Below are 19,822 nucleotides of genomic sequence, written 5' to 3' on the forward strand. Positions count from 1 at the left end.
TTCCTCGCTCACAACGAATCCTACATTATATGACTACAAGTTATACAAAACAGACGAGATTTATACCAAATTATAAAGCTTCGGTTTGCGCCGCAGTAATCCCACTTCTGAATTTATTAGCTGGGTGCGCAATAAATTAGTGAGTTCGCCCGGCTCGCGACGTTGCCTGACCCGGAAACGCCCGGCGACTTAGATTTTCGTTTTAGGGTTCCTCTAATTAACGCGTGATCCTAAGCGCGCAATGCTTGTGTATTCTGTATTAACAGTCTATACTATAATCTATCTATATATCTATACTAATATTATAAATCTGAAGAGTTTGTTTGTTTGTTTGATTGAACGCGCTAATCTCAGGAATTACTGGTCCGATTTGAAAAATTCTTTCAGTGTTAGATAGCCCATTTATTGTGGAAGGCTATAGGCTATATATTATCCCCGTACTCCTACGGGAACAGGAACCACGCGGGTGAAACCGCGCGGCGTCAGCTAGTAATACATAAAATGAATTGCTGTTCATTAGTCTCGTTAAATCTCGAGAACGGCTGAACGGATTTATCTTATCTTTGTCTAGAAATGTTCGTGGAGGTATAGGGAATATACCTTTCCTATAATAAAGGTGAGAGAAATTAGAATAATTGCCGGGAAAACCATAAAAATCTCTTTTCTATTTCCCATACAAACGTTTAAGAATCAAGGGGTAGGGGTAGGGTAGGGGTAGAGTAGTGTAGAGTTGGTTTAATGGTACAAATCAAAGAACATAAAGCACTCAAGTTTCGCCTTAAATCTGTGGTACCAATATTAAGAAAGTGAAATTCAGAATAATGAAAGAACAGAAAAAAAAGTATTAGAATAAGAAAACATTTACGGCCCATGTACTGAACCCTCGGTTCAGTTTCGAGCCTCAAGCGTCGAATCTTGAACGTTACGTACCGAAGGATTCGGTCGGATTAATTGTACAGGCTTTTGGTGCAACTTGTGGCGTTTTATTAGTGACGCGTGCGTCTTCCTTGTCACTAAGCTCAGTTTTATCTCGCCTTGAGTTATCGCGATCACACTCGAGCAACCTCAAAGTCAATATACTAGTCTTCCCAGGAAGAGAACTTTGTATATTTTATTGTACTACAAGCGGACGCTCGCGACTTCGTCCGTGTGAAACTAAAAAACTAAAAGTGTGGGTTCGACTCCGGTTTGGCGCATGCACCTCCAACTTTTCAGTTGTGTGCATTTTAAGAAATTAAATATCACGTGTCTCAATCGATGAAGGAAAACATCGTGAGGAAACCTGCATACCAGAGAATTATCTTCATTCTCTGCGTATGTGAAGTCTGCCAATCCGCATTGGGCCAGCGTGGTGGGCTATTGGCCTAACCCCTTTCATTCTGAGACGAGACTCGAGCTCAGCAGTGAGCCGAATATGGGTTGATGACAATCAATTATACAGGGTGGCCGGTGTCAATTAATGGGGTGTGCGAGTGGTGAGAATTAGATTATTCTGGGACTACACGTGTTGTTTATTCCACGAAATTCGACAAAAAAATACAATAACATAAGATAACGCGACTTAAACAACTCAAATAGTAAACAACCTGCCATGGGCGAGCGATTATGAACCCTATATCTCTAGTATTAGTGACAGTATTAAGATAAAAAAGGAAGCTTATCCTTTTTATCCATTGATTGCTAACTTCACTTTTGTTTTTGACGACTTTCGATCCCAAACTGTTATTTAGATTATTCTTCTAATCTAACTTTTTCTGTTCCATGTCGCGCGGCTGCCTTACTACAATGCAAAATCTGTGAGCAGTATGTAAGTATATATTTTTTTATTACTTTAATGGTTTATTTTCATTTATGTATCTACTAGCAGATTGTCTTGTTGGTAGAGTGGTTAAAAGACGATACCCTTGATCAAAATCCATAGTAACCATGTAGTAAAAGACCATTTAAATTAACATTAACACTATTTTTTCTTTAAATATAAAGCCAACTGCTCACGAGTCTTAGCAGCCGGTCTGCGTTTCGCTTTCTCCGGCGACTCACTATAAGTTTCTTGGTCAACTCCTAGCTCCTCTCTGGGATACTCTTCAGCATCAGCGAATACATTTAAACGATAAGCACTATCATCACTATCCTCCTCATGATGGTATGAATGTTTGTTACTCTTTCACGCCGCGACTATTGTACCAAAATAGCTAAAATTAGGAATGGAAATAGATTATAACCTTGATTAACTACTACTACTTTTTATCCCGAAAAAAATACATACTTATTTTTCGCAAGTCGTACTTGCGTTTAATAAATGACGAATTTACGAGGTAACAAATACGCATCGAATCCTCCTCTTTTTTTGGAAGTCGGTTAAAAATGAGGTATGTCTGCCTATCGCAGGCTGTCTATCTATTACTCGGTACTCGAGAGTCGAGACCCGTTAGTCGCGTTACTACCCGTTTTCTCTGAACAAAGAACGTTCCTAATTAGTATCGGGGCCCCCATTAACTAAGTGTCCCTGCATAAATAACGTTATCTCGTCATCGCATCGCTTTCGTTACGTTATAAACTGGAATGGCTCGCTATCGCACAATCTACGCTTAATCTGTTGGTAATCTGAATAGACCCAAATTACCAAGTTTATTTGCGCAAGTCATATTAATGATGTGTTTATTAAATACTTCGCAAGCAGCCAGCCATCGGCTTTAATTTAATATTACATAATTTCTGGGTTCTGTAGTCCACAACGAAACCTTATAGTTTCCCCAAGTTTGTCTGTCTGTCCGATGGTCTGGATGAATTTTTTATCCTCTATCCCATGGTGTGGAGTTCGTTATTCGTCATTATTTTCCGGATAGCCAGTCGTATTCATAGGATAGCATACGTGCAATCAGATATTCTTTATAAGTTAGCCCTTGACTACAATCTCACCTGATGGTAAGTGATGCTGCAATCCAAGACTTAACCCGCTTTTGGCTAACTTACTAGGGGGTGAATGAAAATCCACACCCCTTTCGGTTTCCACACAACATCCATACTGGAACGCTAAATAGCTTAGCGGTACGTCTTTGCCACTATGGTGGTAACTATCCATGGCCAAAGCCTCCTAATAGCCAGACACACCTAGACCAATTAAGAAAACCTTCATAGGTCCATCCGGGGATCGAACCCAGTACCTTCGTCTTGTAAATTCACCGCGCATACCACTGCGCTTCGGAGGCCGTCAAAGTCGTTACAAGCATTCGCGTGCACTTAATACATGCATTAAAGTACTGCATATCCTAAGAGTTGTCTTCTTAATGCTTATTAAGTACAGATTTTTCCGGTTCGCTTAATTTTATTACTAGTGCATACCCCGATCGACAACATTATGCACGCCATGCAGGCAGGGCATCCGAAAATAGCAGGTCGCGGAGAGTCTCCACAAAATATTAATTTTCAGTGGAAGATTTCTCTATAGCAAAGAGGAGGAGGATATCTCTCTAGGAGTTACACTAGGCTCAACTCTCCGAACTCTCCGTCCCCGCCCGCCCCGGCGACACTGAATCAGCGATCACGCCTCTGTCTTGTTACCGCGTCGATTGCTCCCCGCCTGCACTCGATCACTGCGGGAAACCCGCCCTTTTATATTTACACCGGATTACGTTGAATCTGGTTAATTGCTTCCAGTGTGCGGTGGTTGGTTGGAAGTGGTTTGCGCGACGGTCTAATGAAACTGCCTCGTCGGTCCGATAGGCAAACCTTTTCGGTTTCAGGTTTTTTTTTTAATCTTTACAAGTTAGCCCTTGACTACAATCTCAAGTACAATAAGTGATGATGCAATCTAAGATGGAAGCGGGCTAACTTGTTAGGAGGAGGATGAAAATCCACACCCCATTCGGTTTCTACACGGCATCGTACCGGAACGCTAAATCGCTTGGCGGTACGTCTTTGCCGGTAGGGTGGTAACTAGCCACGGCCAAAGCCTCCCACCAGCTAGACCTGGACCAATTAAGAAAACCTCAATCGAAGGATTTCCGTCGTGTAAATCTACCGCGCATACCACTGCGCCACGGAGGCCGTTAAAATTATATTATATTGGTTAAGCTATGCAAATATACAAGTCTTACAATAATAAATGGAGCTTAGGAATTTAATGAAATTTTCAGTAGCGCACTTGTGCCTCAGAAAGGATGTTAAGTTTTCGTCGTCAGTCACAATAATTAACACCACAAAAAGTCTAAATTCAATTAGACTTAGTGTACAAGCACTTTTTAATCGCTTTACTATTTGAGGAGACTCTACAACCGATATTATCACTTTTAAAGACCGACAATGCGCATTGGAGTAGTCTCAACTCCAAATCCATCTCTCTTATAAGAGAAAAGAAGGCTGTAAACAACAGTTATTCTTTTAAAATACAGGTATTTTACTAAATTGATAAATTAGAATTTCAAATTGTTATTAATCTTTTGTGTCAATATAAAAACTATTCCAAATCTCTCCAAGCATCCTCGTCATTGAGAAACTGCATATAACAAACGCGATTTCCACTGCGAGCTTTCAATTCTACTAATAGGAAGAGATATCATCATTATCAACTCGTAGTCGGCTCACTGCTGAGCTCGAGTCTCCTCTTAGAATAAGAGGCATTAGGCCAATAGTCCACCACGCTGGCCCAATGCGGATTGGCAGACTTCACACACGCAGAGAATTAAGAAATTCTCTGGTGTACAGGTTTCCTCACGATGTTTTCCTTCACCGTTTGAGACACGTGATATTTAATTTCTTAAAATGCACACAACTGAAAAGTTGTAGGTGCATGCCCCGGACCGGATTCGAACCCACACCCTCCGGAATCGGAGGCAGAGGCTCTTTTCATATCCACTAGAAGACATATGTCACGAAATAAACACCATGAATGTCCTAACTCGCACCACAAAATAATGAAACATCAAAAAAAAAAAACAAATCTCACGGCCGCCGAGTAGCAGACAGGGAGTTTAAATGTAAACGTTCGCATCAAAGATAACGAGAGCGGCGGTGGAGCGATTTACTCGGGAAGCTGGATGTAACCCCGATGCAGTAATGACGGTAACTACACTAATAGCGCCTACCTCCGCAAAGCATAATCTTTAATCATCCTAATATGCTCCTATTACCGCGACGTATAATTTCGGCATTATATTGTCCGTCAACGTTTTACATGCATCCGAAAAAGGACGAGCGCCGATCGAGTAATTTGTACCGCGCGGACTACCCGACCCGACCCTTCTCGCCCTAGAGCCTATGATGGCCAGATATCCCGCATTTTAATAGGGCATAAATTCTGTCTTGAGCTGTGATAGTTCTGTGGATATGACCCCTTCCTCCGATTCGGGCCGGAGCATGCACCTCTAACTTTTCAGTTGTGTGCAAGAAATTAAAAATCACTTGTCTCAAACTGTAAAAGAAAACATCGTGAGGAAACCTGTTAGAATCATACCAGAGAATTTCCTAAATTCTCTGCGTGTGTGATGTATGCCAATCCGCATTGGGCCAACGTGGTGGACTACAACTCGAACTCAGTAGTGAGCCGAATATGGGTTAATAATGAAAGTCTGTCAACGCATGCTCCTCTCATAGATAACACGGTAGCCAATTATGGTAGGAACAAAGTAAGTAAGTAAGTAAGTAACAAATGCCAATGTAAGTAACAAATGCCAATGTTCAAATCAGGTACCTTCGGTTACCCAGGATTGTAGTGTTTTGTCTATTTCTGGATATATTGGCAAAAATGAGCAGTGTAATAATAATGTTATTCCAATTCCTTCAATCTCAGATAATAATTTAAGTTCACATAGTTTTAATTTGCCAGACAAAGCTCAAAAAAAGACTCTAATAATTTCTGATAAGTTAGGTAAGGATTTTGGCTCCATTATGAGCCATTACTTAAACCATTCAGTGACTAATAAATGTTTTCCGGGGGCTAGTTTTAGTTATTTAATAAATAGCATAAGTATAGAAAATGTAGTTGGTTACTCAAATGTAATTTTGATGTTAGGGAACAGTTCAAATATTAAAAGGCATCAAATTATAAAATGTATTGAAAAGCTTTTGGTATTACATAATAGAACCAAATGTAAATTTACATTATGTGCATTTCCATACCTTAAGTCAATTGCTAAAGAAAATAAGCATATCCATAACTTAAATCTTATGTTATACAACTTGACATACCATCACAGCGATGCATTTTTTTATTTTGACATGAATAAGTTTATCTCATCTTATTCGTTGACTAAAGATAATTTATATCTGCCAAAAAAATGTAAGCAGCATGTTGCCTCTCTGTTGGCTTACAACTTAAACGAGTCAGTTACAAGTGTTGTAACACAGTCTATTGACATTAATATGACATGTAATAATAGTAGTTATGTTTCTATTGACCAGAGTACGAATGATAGTACTGTCTCAATTGTTAATTGTAATTTAACCGATCCAGTTACAAGTATTGTAACGCAGTCTTTTGACATTTTTACAACCTGTACTAATAGTACAAATATTTCTATACCTGACCGCAGTACCAATCCTGGTACTGTTACAATTGAAAATTTTTTAAACTAGATACGACAACGGAGATGCACTGTAACATTAACCTTGTACACCAAAACATACAGAGCATCAACGGCAAGGAGTTAGAAGTTGAACTATTTGTAGAAAAATTCAATATACACATATTATGTATTACGGAGCATTGGCTCACTAACTCACAGCTGTCAGTTCTTAATATTAATAATTATTCATTGTCAAGTGTGTTCTTCAGAAGGGCTGGTCATGGTGGCTCCTTAATTTTCTTACATAATAACTTAAAATGTAAGGATAGAAAAGATATAGTTCGTCTTTCTGTGGAATGCATTGTTGAACTTTCTTGTGTGGAGTTGGAACAAATTATTATAGTATGCGTGTACAGACCCCCTCCTGCTGACTTTGATCAATTTGAAGAGGTAATGGAAGATGTAATGAGGCGATTGTGCACATCTTCCAAACAAATACTGATTTGCGGCGATTTTAATGTTGATATTCTAACAGAAAACTCAAAATCTGTTAGATTTCTTAACTTATTTAAATGTTTTGATTTGATGCATGCTTTTAACGAACCTACTAGGATAACCGCAACTTCAGGTACCTGTCTGGATAATATATTTTATAATTGTGTGCTTGAGAGAAAGAAGATAATAAATAAATTAAGCTCTGATCATAGTGGTCAAATAATTACTATCTTAAATAATAAAACCAATAGCAATCAATGGGTAAAGTGTAGGCCAATAACTGAAAGTAAATTAAAGCGATTCAAAAACACAATTATTTCTAAAATTCCAAGTCTTGCATTTGAAAATAATCATCCAGACATGCTCTTTGGTACACTTTTCAAGACAATAGACAGAGAGTTTAGTAAAATTTTTAACTTTAAACGCATTAATGCTAGCCAAAAATTAAAGTTTAGCGAATGGGCTACTGTAGGCATTTACAAAAGTAGAGACAAACTGTACGAGTTGTACGAGCAAAAACAATATACTCAAACGCGAACTTATTTAGATTATGTCAAAAGTTACTCAAAAATTTTCAAACGTGTTTGTATTCTTGCGAAATCGTTACACATCAAACAGAAAATAATTGAGTCTGAGAACAAGATACAAACCACCTGGAATATAATTAATAGAGAATCAGGAAAAATCAAACCGCGGGATATCAGTTTTGAATTAATTGTCAATGACAAAAAGGTAAACACTGATATCGAGGTTGTTAATGCCTTTGAAGATTTTTTCCAGAATGTTCCTATCTTGTTAACTGATTCACTAGATTCGTCTGCTACGGAAGCCCAGAGACTATTAAGAGGCAATGTTAAAGAGTGCAACGTTCTTTTTGAATTTCACCACATAACTGTATCAGACATTAAAAAATCTTTCAATTTGTTAAAATTAAAAAGAACCGGAGATCTGTGGGGCATGTCAGTGAAAGTAATATCTAATATAATTGATGTAATTGCTCCCCACTTAGCTATTATTTTTAATGAATGCGTGGATTTGGGTATCTTTCCGAACCTAATGAAACATGGCAAACTGTTACCACTTTTTAAATCAGGTGACAAAACTGATGTTAATAATTATAGACCAATTACAATACTGCCAACACTTAGTAAGGTTTTTGAAAAAATCATTTTAAATCAACTTTTAAGTCATTTTAATTTAAATAATTTATTTCACCCTGAACAGTATGGTTTTACTAAAGGTCGCAGTACAACTGATGCAGGTGCTAAACTTTTAAAACATATATATGATGCATGGGAAAATGCTAAGAATGCTATTGGTGTATTTTGTGATTTGTCCAAAGCATTCGATTGTGTTGACCATAACATTCTTTTACTTAAGTTAAGCCACTATGGCATAAAAAGTGTTGCACTTGATCTCATCGCCTCTTATCTTAGTGATAGAACACAAAAGGTATGCATAAATGATTCAAAGTCAAGCGGTTTTTCTAACACAATGGGCGTCCCACAGGGTTCAATTCTGGGTCCTTTTCTATTCCTAGTGTACATAAACGATTTACCACACCATGTTAGCGGCATCTGTGAGATAGTACTGTTTGCTGACGACACATCCCTAATTTTTAAGAGTGACAGAAGTAAAGATAATTCCGACGATGTAAACCGTGCCATATCGCATGTGTCGCATTGGTTCACTGTTAACAACTTACTTTTAAATGCAAAGAAAACTAAATGTATTGAGTTTTCATTACCAAATGTTATAAAATTAGATAAGTCTATAATGATCAATGGTGAAACACTAGAAATAGAGAATTCCACAGTTTTCCTGGGAGTGACCTTGGATTCTAAACTTCAGTGGGGTGCTCATATAGAAAAACTGTCAGGTAAACTCAGCTCAGCTGCTTTTGCAGTGAGAAAAATAAGACAGTTTACTGATGTTGATACAGCTAGACTTGTTTATTTTGCCTACTTTCACAGCGTAATGTCTTACGGTATTTTGTTGTGGGGCAAGGCTGCTGATATACATTCTATATTTGTACTTCAAAAAAGAGCAATTCGAGCAATATATCAACTAAAATCACGCGAGTCCCTTCGTCAAAAGTTTAAAGAAATAGGCATTTTAACAGTAGCCTGTCAGTATATATATAACAGTATAGTTTATGTAAGACAAAATATTAATTTGTACAAACGAAAAGGAGATCTAAACCCACGTCTTACTAGACACGGGCATAAGTTAGTTATTTCTGCATATCGTCTCCAAAGAGTTAAAAAATCTTTTGTGGGTTTGGGTGTACTCTTCTATAACAAGATCCCCAAGACTGTGATGGACTTGCCAATGCACAACTTTAAGCAATGTGTTAAAAAACATTTACTTAGTCGAGGTTACTACACTATTGATGAGTTCCTTAACGACAAAGGTGCTTGGAGGCCATTGGATCAGCTTCCACCTTCACACAGGAAATAAAACTATAAGAAATTGTAATTTAATTGTTATCAAATGTAAATTGTAATACTGTATGACTTTTTTCAAAAGAGCAACTGTTGAATTTCTTGCCGGTATCTTCTCAGCAGAACCTGCCTTCCGAACCGGTGGTAGAATCTTTACAAATAGTCAACTGACGTGTCAAAAGTGCTTGTAAACTGAGCCTACTTGAAATAAATGAATTTTGAATTTGAATTTGAATTTGAACATATGGATGGGAACAGGTTTCAAAATATCGTGAAGAATTGTGTCTCCAGTCCATAAGTCTCCAGTTTCCAACTTTATGCTAGAAATCCTTATAGTTTGATCTATAACGGTGTAGAAGGCACCTCGAAGTTAAGGGACTGGAGACTGTATTCTCATATTACGCCGAGGAAAATTTCCAAAAAAAATACACTTTAGATGAGAGTCTGGACCCTTAAAACCTGCTACCTTTCAAAGTCACAACAGACCAAACTCCATAATAGGCTACCGTACTTATTTATGGTAAAAGCTCAGGCTGCCAAACTTTTAGCCTTTCAGCAACATAAAATGAACACCTTTTATTATTTTATGTTGCTGAAAGTGTGGCTACCGCAGACACTTGTCCTCTATTGTCGGCATCGATTCTACGCGAATAAGATCGATTACTTTGAAGTTGAATTTTCAATTTCCAATGAATAGTAAATTTATTTTGCAGATTTCTGCAAAAAACTTAAATCACGTGCAGCGCACAGGTCAGATAAACCACTCGTTTCATTTTATATACTGGTCTGTCTGTTATAGCTAAACCATATGTGTATTGTATGAGCTCAAAGTTTGCCATACCACAGGTAACTATAGGCAAATATGGAGTTTGGATCATGATGGCTTTGAGAGGCCTTGTTTTACAGATAAGGTTCAGATCCTCATTCGTCTATGTTTAAAGCGTTATCAGATGTTTATATTAACACCGGGACTGACTACTTAATGTGCTTTCTGAGACACTAACCAACTTCCCAACACCGCTGAAAATTCCTCATAAGATAGAAAATTTTAAATTTTCTCAATATTACTGCTAGATCTAGAACCTCATGAACCTAAGCCATGTAAGCTAACCACTAGACCAATGGGCAGTTATGACATCATGTTAATCACGCTAAATGTAACAATAATGTGTTTCCAGACGGCAATGCACTGGGCGTGCAAGCGCGGAGACGAGAACCTGGTCAAACTGCTGGCCGGCGTACATCGGCACATCGTCCACGAGCGATCAGTGAGTCTTGATCCTTGCCGATATTTCCGATCCTTACAAAATTTTCCGATCCACAACACCACCACATAACTCCGCTATACTTAATTCCAGAATGTGTGTTGTACTAAACTTACTCGTATTCCCAAAATTCATCATAAGATTGGCCATCATTACAGCTATCCTAACTTTAGATGCTCGGAACAACGATTTTGTGCTGTTCCCGTACCATTCCCGGAGATTTTTAAGCCAGGAAATTGTCACCAGGTCACCATTGTCGTTGTCACCAGGTCTCCGATGCCTTGGATCTTGCCTTGTATGATACGCTGCAAGAACGCTTGTCCTAACATGCGTCATCATTATCTGATGATAGCCTCGTTATGTATATCTATTGTGCCTTTTGGTATCGAGACTGTTTTCTACTAATCCTTGTCAAAAGAAGGATGTCCACTCTAAACATTGTCCTCAAATAAGGATTTCTAAACACCACGCTCGTAAGCCGCCTGCTGTAATCGGCTGCCAACCCAGTCAATGCACTTTCTGTTGCGGGATCGTCACTCTGGCACCTTGCAACCCAAACGTGTAGGTACTGCTTTAAGTAACTACAATTTTATGCTGGACTAATACCTTACCTTGGAAAACTTGTTATCACTGGCAAAGTGGAAGGAAAGTGACCTTGAAGATGAAGCGTTGGTCAGATCAAATCCACACCACTCTCGATACAAAAGTACACGAAGCTCTGCAAGTCGCGAAAAGCCGAACTGCATGGCGCGACATCGTGCGGACAAAAGTCGTGAATGTGTGACAGGGTTCACGACCCTCCGTAATAAGAAACACGACGAGAGAAAGAACATCTTACCTGAATTGGAGTGACGTTGCGAGTCTAGGATGGCACCGCGCTGACTTTGCCAAACAACGTTAATTACACTACGACTTATCCTTGGAGCTTCTCTGCGTAATCTAATCAGAAATGAGGAGATCCGCAGAAGAACCAAAGACACTGAGCTCGAAGCGAAGCTGAAGTGGTAATGAGTAGGCACTTAGTTCGAAGATCCGAGGGAAATTGGGGTCCCAAGGTACTGAAATGGCGACCCCGCGCAGTGATAGTTTACACACTAGGTGGACTGAAGACATCAAGCGGGTTGCAGGGAGCCGCTGGATGCTGGCGGCTCGAGACCATTGTGTTTGGAAGTCAACGCAAGAGCCCTATGTCCAGCAGTGGACGTCCATCGGTTGTTAATGATAATGATGATGATAACACTACGAGTATTATTATAACTGCGAAAGTTTGTGTTTGTTACTCTTTCACGCCGCAACTGCTGAACCACCAGACTGAGATTGCCAATTAAATACAGTCCTACGTTACGTTTCATGTGCCGCTTCGCGTTGCCGCTTGCAGAACGGGGTAAGTGCTATTTTGTGCACACTTTTTTACTTAACCTAAACTAATTTTACCTGACATCTGAACATATTCACACTTTGTTCATGATTATTGTGTAGTATATATCTCTTATACCTAGCATATTCCTCTCTAGTGAAATTAAAAATGTTGTGAATATGGATTGTTAACTCAGACTAATTATATAAGGAACAGTATCGCACCCAAATTCACAAACAAAATTTTTTAATTTTTTTTACCTACTACTACGTTACGTACGTTTACGTACTAAACTAGAAGTTGTTGACCGTTTTTTACACCATTTAACTACACTAAAAAGTTATTTTTACGGAGCTCTTTAACCGACCAACACGATTACAACTCTGAAACATTGGTTCTATAGAGACAGCTTTTATAATCGCATTAGATCGTTGATCATAACTTTGACAGAAAAGTAACGTTTAGCGAGGCAAGTCCTTGTAATTAGTCTGAGGTTGTAAATGATGATGAAGAAGACTCGCAGTATAGACCAAATTTAATGCCTAGCAAGTCAATAACTATTTTCCTTGGTATTTTTGTAAAATATTGTATACTTCGCAGGGCTACACACCTCTACATTTGGCGATGCAGTACCGCCACGAGCATGTCTACCGACTACTAGTCGAAGTCTATGGTGAATGTTTATTTAATTTTATTTCAATGGTTAGTGAGATACGTGATAGCCCAGTGGATGAGACCTCTGCCTTCGATTCGCATTCGATCCGGGGCATGCACCTCCAACTTTTCAGTTGTGTGCATTTTAAGAAATTAAGAAAGAAATAAATCGTGAGGAAACTAGCACACTTGAGAATTTTCTTACTTCTTTACGTGTGTGAAGTCTACATTGGGCCAGCGTGGTTGACTAAGGTATAACCCCTCTCATTCTGCGAGGAGATTCGTGGTCAACAGTGAGCACGATTCGATCTCGAACACGATTACAACTATGAAAAATCGATTCTATAGAGTTTGTTACTTTGACAGAAAAGTAATGTCTAGCGAGGCAGGTCTTTATGTAATTTGTCCGAGGGTGATGATGATGAATAAATTGATTTTATTACTTACAGACGCAGACCCTAACGTCCGCGACTGGTCGGGAAGGAAGCCGCGTCAGTACTTGGTGCACTTGGACACTTCGCTGTCACCAGGATCCTATCGAAGTAGGTGAATCCCCCCGTCATAAACACAACTAACGGACGCCCCGCAGTTTTATACGCTTAGTTCTCGTCCCCTTGAGAATACTGGGATAAAATATAGCCTATGGCACTCACAAATAACCTAGTGGTAAAAGAGTTTTTAAAATTGGTTTAGTAGTTCAAGAGATTACTCCGACAACAACACAAACTTTACCTCTTTGAGATCAAGAAATTACTAAAATATTTATTTTAGTTATTATATCAAAATTCATTAACATTTATCGCTATATTATTATTATATTATATTAACGATTATTATATATATAATAGTTGTAGTTCCATCTCTAGTGTGAAACACTCTCCTTTCTGTCACTGTCATTGACCAAAAGACCATTTTACACAAATAGAAATGTTTCCAGCGCCAATTGTACAAAGTAACCGTACAGTGCGCCGCACCGCGACAGTCGCAGCCGGCGGCTCCCTGTACGTCACGCTGTCGCGTTTGCCTCCGAACGGTAATCTAGTTGTGTCACTTGGTACTCGTTGCATATATGTCCTGTCCAACCTGTATTGTTGTCATATTTTTGATCTGGAGTGTTATATGTTTACATGTGCGTTTGTATGTTTTTGGCATCGTCACAGTGCGCCGCGCCGCAGCTGTTACACTGGGTGTGTCGCGCTGTCACAATTGCTTGCTATTTGTGAGTCCAATGTGTTGTTGTCGATGCGTTTATGCTGTATTGTAGCTGTATGTTAGGCATCGTAACAATACGCCGCGATAGTCGCAACCGACGGTGTGCGTAGAACGCGCTGATGCAATTGTTCGCAAATGGTAACCAATCTGTGTCGTCGTCGTTCGTTTGTGTCATATTGTTAACTTCTGTTGCTAAAAGGAGGGTGTTACAAATTTATATCTGTATATTTTACATCGGGACAGTAATCCGCACCGCAACAGTCGCAGTCGCGCTCGTGAAAGGTAAGGTCGTAATATGTGTCGTTGATGCGTGTCTATGTGCGTCTATGTGCTGTCATATTGGTAATACCTGTCACAAAAAGATGGTGGTTTGCTGCATTTATCTGCAGAATATGAATACATAACCTTGACTGTCACGCTTATTCCTGATTCAAAAAGTGCCTAACTTGTCTAAAGGAGATTTTACTCCAAGAATATAATATGAATGTTTCAGAAAAGGAGGGATTCCTTCGCATCGGCTCACTGAATGTTCGCGTAAAGAAGACAACAGAAGCTTTCAGCAACTTCCTGGGCGTGGGAGCCACGCGTTCAACCTCGTACGCGGCCAAACCGCGCGACCGAGACTCCGGTCGCCGTTCGGACGACGGCGAGTCGCTGAAGGCCTGGGGCTCCGCTGATAACATTCAGGTGTGCACCGCAGAGGTTATCTATACTATCTATACTAAATCTATACTAATATTATATAGCTGAAGAGTTTGTTTGCTTGAACGCGATAATCTCAGGAAGTAATGGTCCGATTTGAAAAATTCTTGCAGTGTTAGATAGCCCATTTATTGAGAACGACTCACATCACTCTAATATTATAAAGGCGAAAGTTTGTGTGTAAGTGTGAAAGTGTGTAAGTGTGTTTGTTCCTTTTTTACGCTGCGGCTACTGAAGTGATTTGGCTGAAATTTGGAATGGAAATAGATTTTACTCTGGATTAACACATAGGCTACTTTTCATTCCGCGGGATTTGTGAAAAACTGAATTCCACGCGGACGAACTCGCGGGCGTCCGCTAGTAGGCTATATATTATCCCCTATTCCTACGGGAACGGGAACCACGCGGGTGAAAACGCGCGGCGTCATGTAGTAGTTAATAGTACAGGTTAAAAAGAATATAAGACAACCATCATAGACCTGTCAAAATTTTTCAGTCAAAAATAAGATTATAACAATATCGGGAATCCAGGAGTCATATTTTTCAATATCACCAATATTTCATTGGTCATATTGAAAAATATAGCAATATTCTTTATTTAAAAAAAAGAAAATAAAATACATTTGTATCTCCACCCGGTTTTGCTCCTAGCGGACTTTTTTAAAATTTAGCAGAAAATGCCTCATTGAAATTATATACCCTTGAGTTTTAAAAGTGCCATCTGTATTAGCGCTGCTAAACTACGACACAACACAAGTCAGCCGAGCGCCGAATCCATTTAGTCTTTTAACGGCATAATTGTGAACTAACTAGTAGGAACTTGTGAAGTAAAGCAAGTGTTACACGAGAGATGGCGCTTTAAACCACTGGTTTTAAGTTCCCCTTTCTAAATTATTTTATTTAGAAAAAAAAATTTCAACCAACAAAAAAAGGAAGAGGTTCTAAATTCGACGCGTATGTGTTTTTTTATGTTTGTTACCTTCGTAACTTCGTAATTTTTTTGAAAATTCTTTTTTTGTTTGAAAGAATTTCTACTCGTAATGAAAATCGTGTAGTAATTCTGTGTTAAAATCAAATAACTGAAGTACGTCCTTGTAGTCGTGACGTGATAGTGTGAAGGTTTCACGCTGCCTAACAAACAACTGAGCCCAAGTCATGCTTGAATTTATTACCATCCTCCTTTCCACGATAATTGGGGAACTTGTAACTTTTATAGCCTTAATAGCTCAACGGTAAGAGCGGTCGGCCGAAGTGTGGTGGTTCGATCCCCGCCCCGTCGGTCTATTGTCGTACCCACGCCTAACACAGTCCTTCCCGACTAATTGGAGGGGAATGGGAATTTTGGTCATATTTAAAAAAAAAGATATGGCAAATTTTCTTTAAAAAAAAATTCTGTTTTGCAGAAAGGCGACAAATTGATGCCTCCGCCGAGCGGCAAAGTGCGCAGACGCGGAGCTAGCGGTCGCCGCGCGGCAGCCGCACACACGCACAGCCGCAGCACTCCCTCCACTCCTGATCAGGTTCGTCATCATCATCATCAACCTATTTTAGCGGCCCACTACAGGGCCAGTCCTCCCTCCTTATACGAAAGGGAATATGTATAATGCGACACAAAAGAGTACAAAATAAATGAAGGCGCTTTACTCTTAGGTCACTTATTGTCGTTCATAGGGTAACCCCTTATTGTGTACTGTCACCCACTTGGTATTAGCACAGAAAACATATGTACAAGTACAGAAGATTCACTCTGCAAAGTCATTAAAATAAATAGCGCTACGACACAATACGGTGCAATTCAGTTCGAACAAAATTATTAGCAAGCCGTTTTATTTACCTACAATTTTTTTTATTATATCTACTCAAACAACGTAAGGGTTGGTATTAGCAACTACCTTGATACTTGAGATTAATTGATATTTTGTTGTTTTGTGTTCTTATTTCAAATAAGATGATCGGTTGAAAATAATATAAATAAATTAATAAATAAATTACTTATTATCTAGCCCGGAAGTAAGCTTATGTTATGTATACTAGTATAGGTGATTTCATGGTTTGCATTTATTAATTTTCAATAAATTAAAGTCAATCTCATCTAAATCAATTATATTTATAGTAATTCGTGTGGTAATTATGCGAATTTTCACTGTGATTTTAATAATCTGATAAAACTATCAATAATAATTATTGATTGCTCTATAATGACAGATCTTTCTCTCTCTCAGCGAATATTTTATTTTGTACCAGATTCTCTCAAAAAGCAATTGTTCACAGCCTCGGGCACAGCTCGGCGCGCACTCTGCTGACTCTGACTCTGACTCTGCGGCAGGCTTCCACTCGGCGTGGCGACAGCAGAGCTAGCTCTGTAGCTCTAACTCACAGCGAATATATTCTTCGTGTATACATATCATTCAGGGTGCTCTGGATGCTGGCGGCTCGAAGTTTTGTGCTTCGAAGTCTATGAGGCCTATGTCCAGCAGTGGACCTCCATCGGCTGATATTGATTATGATGATGAATACACATCTAGAGGACGCCCGAGACTGTGTGTTTTACAAATCTAGCGGGAACCATGGTTTTTTTGCAGGGTGAAAAGTAGTTTGTTCTATTTCAAGGTATAATTTAACGCTATAGCTTTCATGCGAATTGGCTCAATGGTTAAGCCGTGAAAAGGTTATAGACAGATTTACTTCCGCATTTGTAATTTTAGTATGGACTAGCGGACATGACCGACGTTTTTATTTTCTTTTATTTTATCATAGAAACAACCTCAGTGCTGTATACTGTCCAATAGTATCAATGTAAATGTTATTTAACAAATCGATTAATAAAAGTTAAGCATTTCATAGAAAACTTAATTTAAAAATGATGTATATTTAATAATTTTTTCCAATCGGCCATTTTGTGACGTCACGATGTTACTTTTATATCAATTAAGGAATAAACGTCAAACTTATTATTAAATAATAATTTTATCAAACATTCTGTTTGGTTTAGTGTTAACGCAACGTCATTAAACAGTTGAAATATAGACCATCAAGGCCGACAGCGTTTTGGCACGTATTATCAAAAGAATATTTAAAAATTTCAATCTAGTAGAATGCTAATGAACAATTTTAGACCCTTTTAATAAAAGTAAAACTTCCACTCGAAACTACGAGTATGTACAGAAGAACTAAAGTAAACGGACATATTGATAGCCACAGTGTATAGTTATGATATCAAATGAAATATACACATAGCTGGGCACCGTTAATCAAATAGTTAACTTCGTTAATCGTTAATCCGCTACAAAAAAAGTTAGCTTCGTTAAACCTTAAAGCGTTACATTCCGGAAGAATTAACGCAAGTTAAAGTTAATCGTTAATCCGTTAATATGACTGGTAAATATTGCATTTTTATATCATTGTGAGAGATCCCCATTGGAAAAATAAGGGTGAGCACTGGGGAAAAGTGCCATAATTTGTTTTTTAGTCGATTTTATCTATAATTGACATAAATATAGTAATTTGTTGATTTCTTTGAAAAAAAAATCTTTCATCATTTCTTTACTTGTCTAAACCTGTTAATCGCGTCGCGCGGTAAATAGTAGGCATTGGATTAACGATTAACGGACATCTGCATATTAACGGAAGTTAACGGGTTCGTTAACATTTTTAAAAGTTAACTTAAAAGTTATCCGTTAATTAAAATGTTAACTTCGTTAATTAACGATTAACGGATTAACGAGTTAATGCCCAGCTATGAATATACATCACTTGCTCGATAATATCGTACGTTTCAATACATAAGTCTCTAGACAACGCTTTTCGTCGAATTTTTCGTTTTTGCAATCCATATGTTTTAAGATTATTTCAACAATTGACCTTGGTAACGTCATTTTACATTAAATGGCTGTGATTATTTGTTTTTACGATCATCTGACAATGTTACTACTTGCTACTATCAATACTATACTAATACCACTTTACGTAAAATGACGATAATTATGTCATTTCATTGAAAACACAATGTTAGATGCTCAGAATACAGAAAATTCCAGGTGTGATCGCTTATATTGTGTGAAGTGCCATTGAAATTATTATTTTTTGGAGTAATTTCACGAACAAGCGATTTGTCACTGTGTTTGCTGTAAGAGCCGTGATAGCCCAGTGGATATGATCTTTGCCTCCGATTCCGGAAATTGTAGGTTCGAATCCGGTCCGGGGCATGCACCTCCAACTTTTCAGACAGTTGAGTTTAAGTTCCAAGAAATTAAATATCACGTGTCTCAAACGGTGAAGGAAAACATCGTGAAGAAACCTGCATACCAGAGAATTTTCTCAATTCTCTGTGTGTGGTTTTCTTATTAGGTAAATGATTAAAAAGTATTATTTTATGTGGTTTTAACTATTGTTTTTAATATCCTTAATAAATATAAGAATTTCTTACTGATAAATGGTCACAAAAATTGTTTATAATCTGGATAATTTAGTTAAGTTTCGCTACAAATTTAATGGAAAAAAATTAACTTTGTTACGACATAATTAAATAATTGAAAATTTTAATGGCATTTTAATGATTTTTAAAAATATAATGAACTAATGAAATTTTAATGCAATTAATTTTAATTTATTTACCTACATTTACTATTATTTTTAAAGTCTGATGTGATATTGTTAGGTTATGTTTGTTAATAGCATCATTCCATAGCTTTTGTCCCTAGAAATATCTTATTATAATTATTTTTAGGAATCAGTAGGGAAATTTAATAAAAATTAACGACATACAAATAATTTATTTACACACAATGTACTTTGTAATAAGAATTTAAACAAAATCAAAGGTCTTAACTCGTTAATAATTTTAGCTGAGTTACAACAAATTATAATAAATCTTAAAACAAACTCTCAAATTCAAATGGTCAGAGTTTCCACCTAACTTGTTATCGCTATACGAAAATTGTCCAAAATGAGGTGCGCAACGTCTTATATAGGCTTGCTAGCCTGTACCACCATTTTCAATCCCCACTTTTATGATGTCATCTTCGAATTCTCCTAACATTATATTATATTATTATGTAAATTATGGCTGAGTCACACTCAGATAATGTAGATTTTTAAATTTTTTAATAAATGAAATTGAGATAATATATTGAATGTGTTTTAATTTGTTTTACTTCAATTTAGAACTTGTAACTGAATATACTTGAATGA

At 37.8% G+C, this 19,822-nt stretch overlaps 1 protein-coding gene across 1 annotated transcript; it reads left to right on the forward strand.

Annotated features, from left to right (window-relative positions):
* Positions 1–1,478: 1,478 nt before the first annotated feature.
* LOC112045730 (uncharacterized) lies at positions 1,479–19,760 on the forward strand. The gene is made up of 7 exons (XM_052890840.1): positions 1,479–1,807; positions 10,621–12,091; positions 12,665–12,737; positions 13,168–13,260; positions 14,424–14,617; positions 16,036–16,152; positions 16,904–19,760. Exons 3-7 carry the CDS (start codon positions 12,689–12,691, stop codon positions 16,988–16,990), a joined length of 540 nt encoding a protein of 179 aa, XP_052746800.1. The 5' UTR covers positions 1,479–1,807; positions 10,621–12,091; positions 12,665–12,688; the 3' UTR covers positions 16,991–19,760.
* The last annotated feature ends 62 nt before the right edge of the window (positions 19,761–19,822 follow it).

The sequence above is a fragment of the Bicyclus anynana genome, chromosome Z (genome assembly GCF_947172395.1).
Source record: "Bicyclus anynana chromosome Z, ilBicAnyn1.1, whole genome shotgun sequence".
In the NCBI taxonomy this organism is placed as follows: Eukaryota; Metazoa; Arthropoda; class Insecta; order Lepidoptera; family Nymphalidae; genus Bicyclus; species Bicyclus anynana.

Excerpts from the sequence above, each read along its gene's own strand:
- LOC112045730 (XM_052890840.1), top strand. The coding sequence starts at position 12,689 with ATGCAGTACCGCCACGAGCATGTCTACCGACTACTAGTCGAAGTCTAT. Across the intron at positions 12,738-13,167 it reads ACTACTAGTCGAAGTCTATG|ACGCAGACCCTAACGTCCGC; the intron begins GTGAATGTTTAT and ends TATTACTTACAG. Across the intron at positions 16,153-16,903 it reads CTCCCTCCACTCCTGATCAG|CCTCGGGCACAGCTCGGCGC; the intron begins GTTCGTCATCAT and ends AATTGTTCACAG.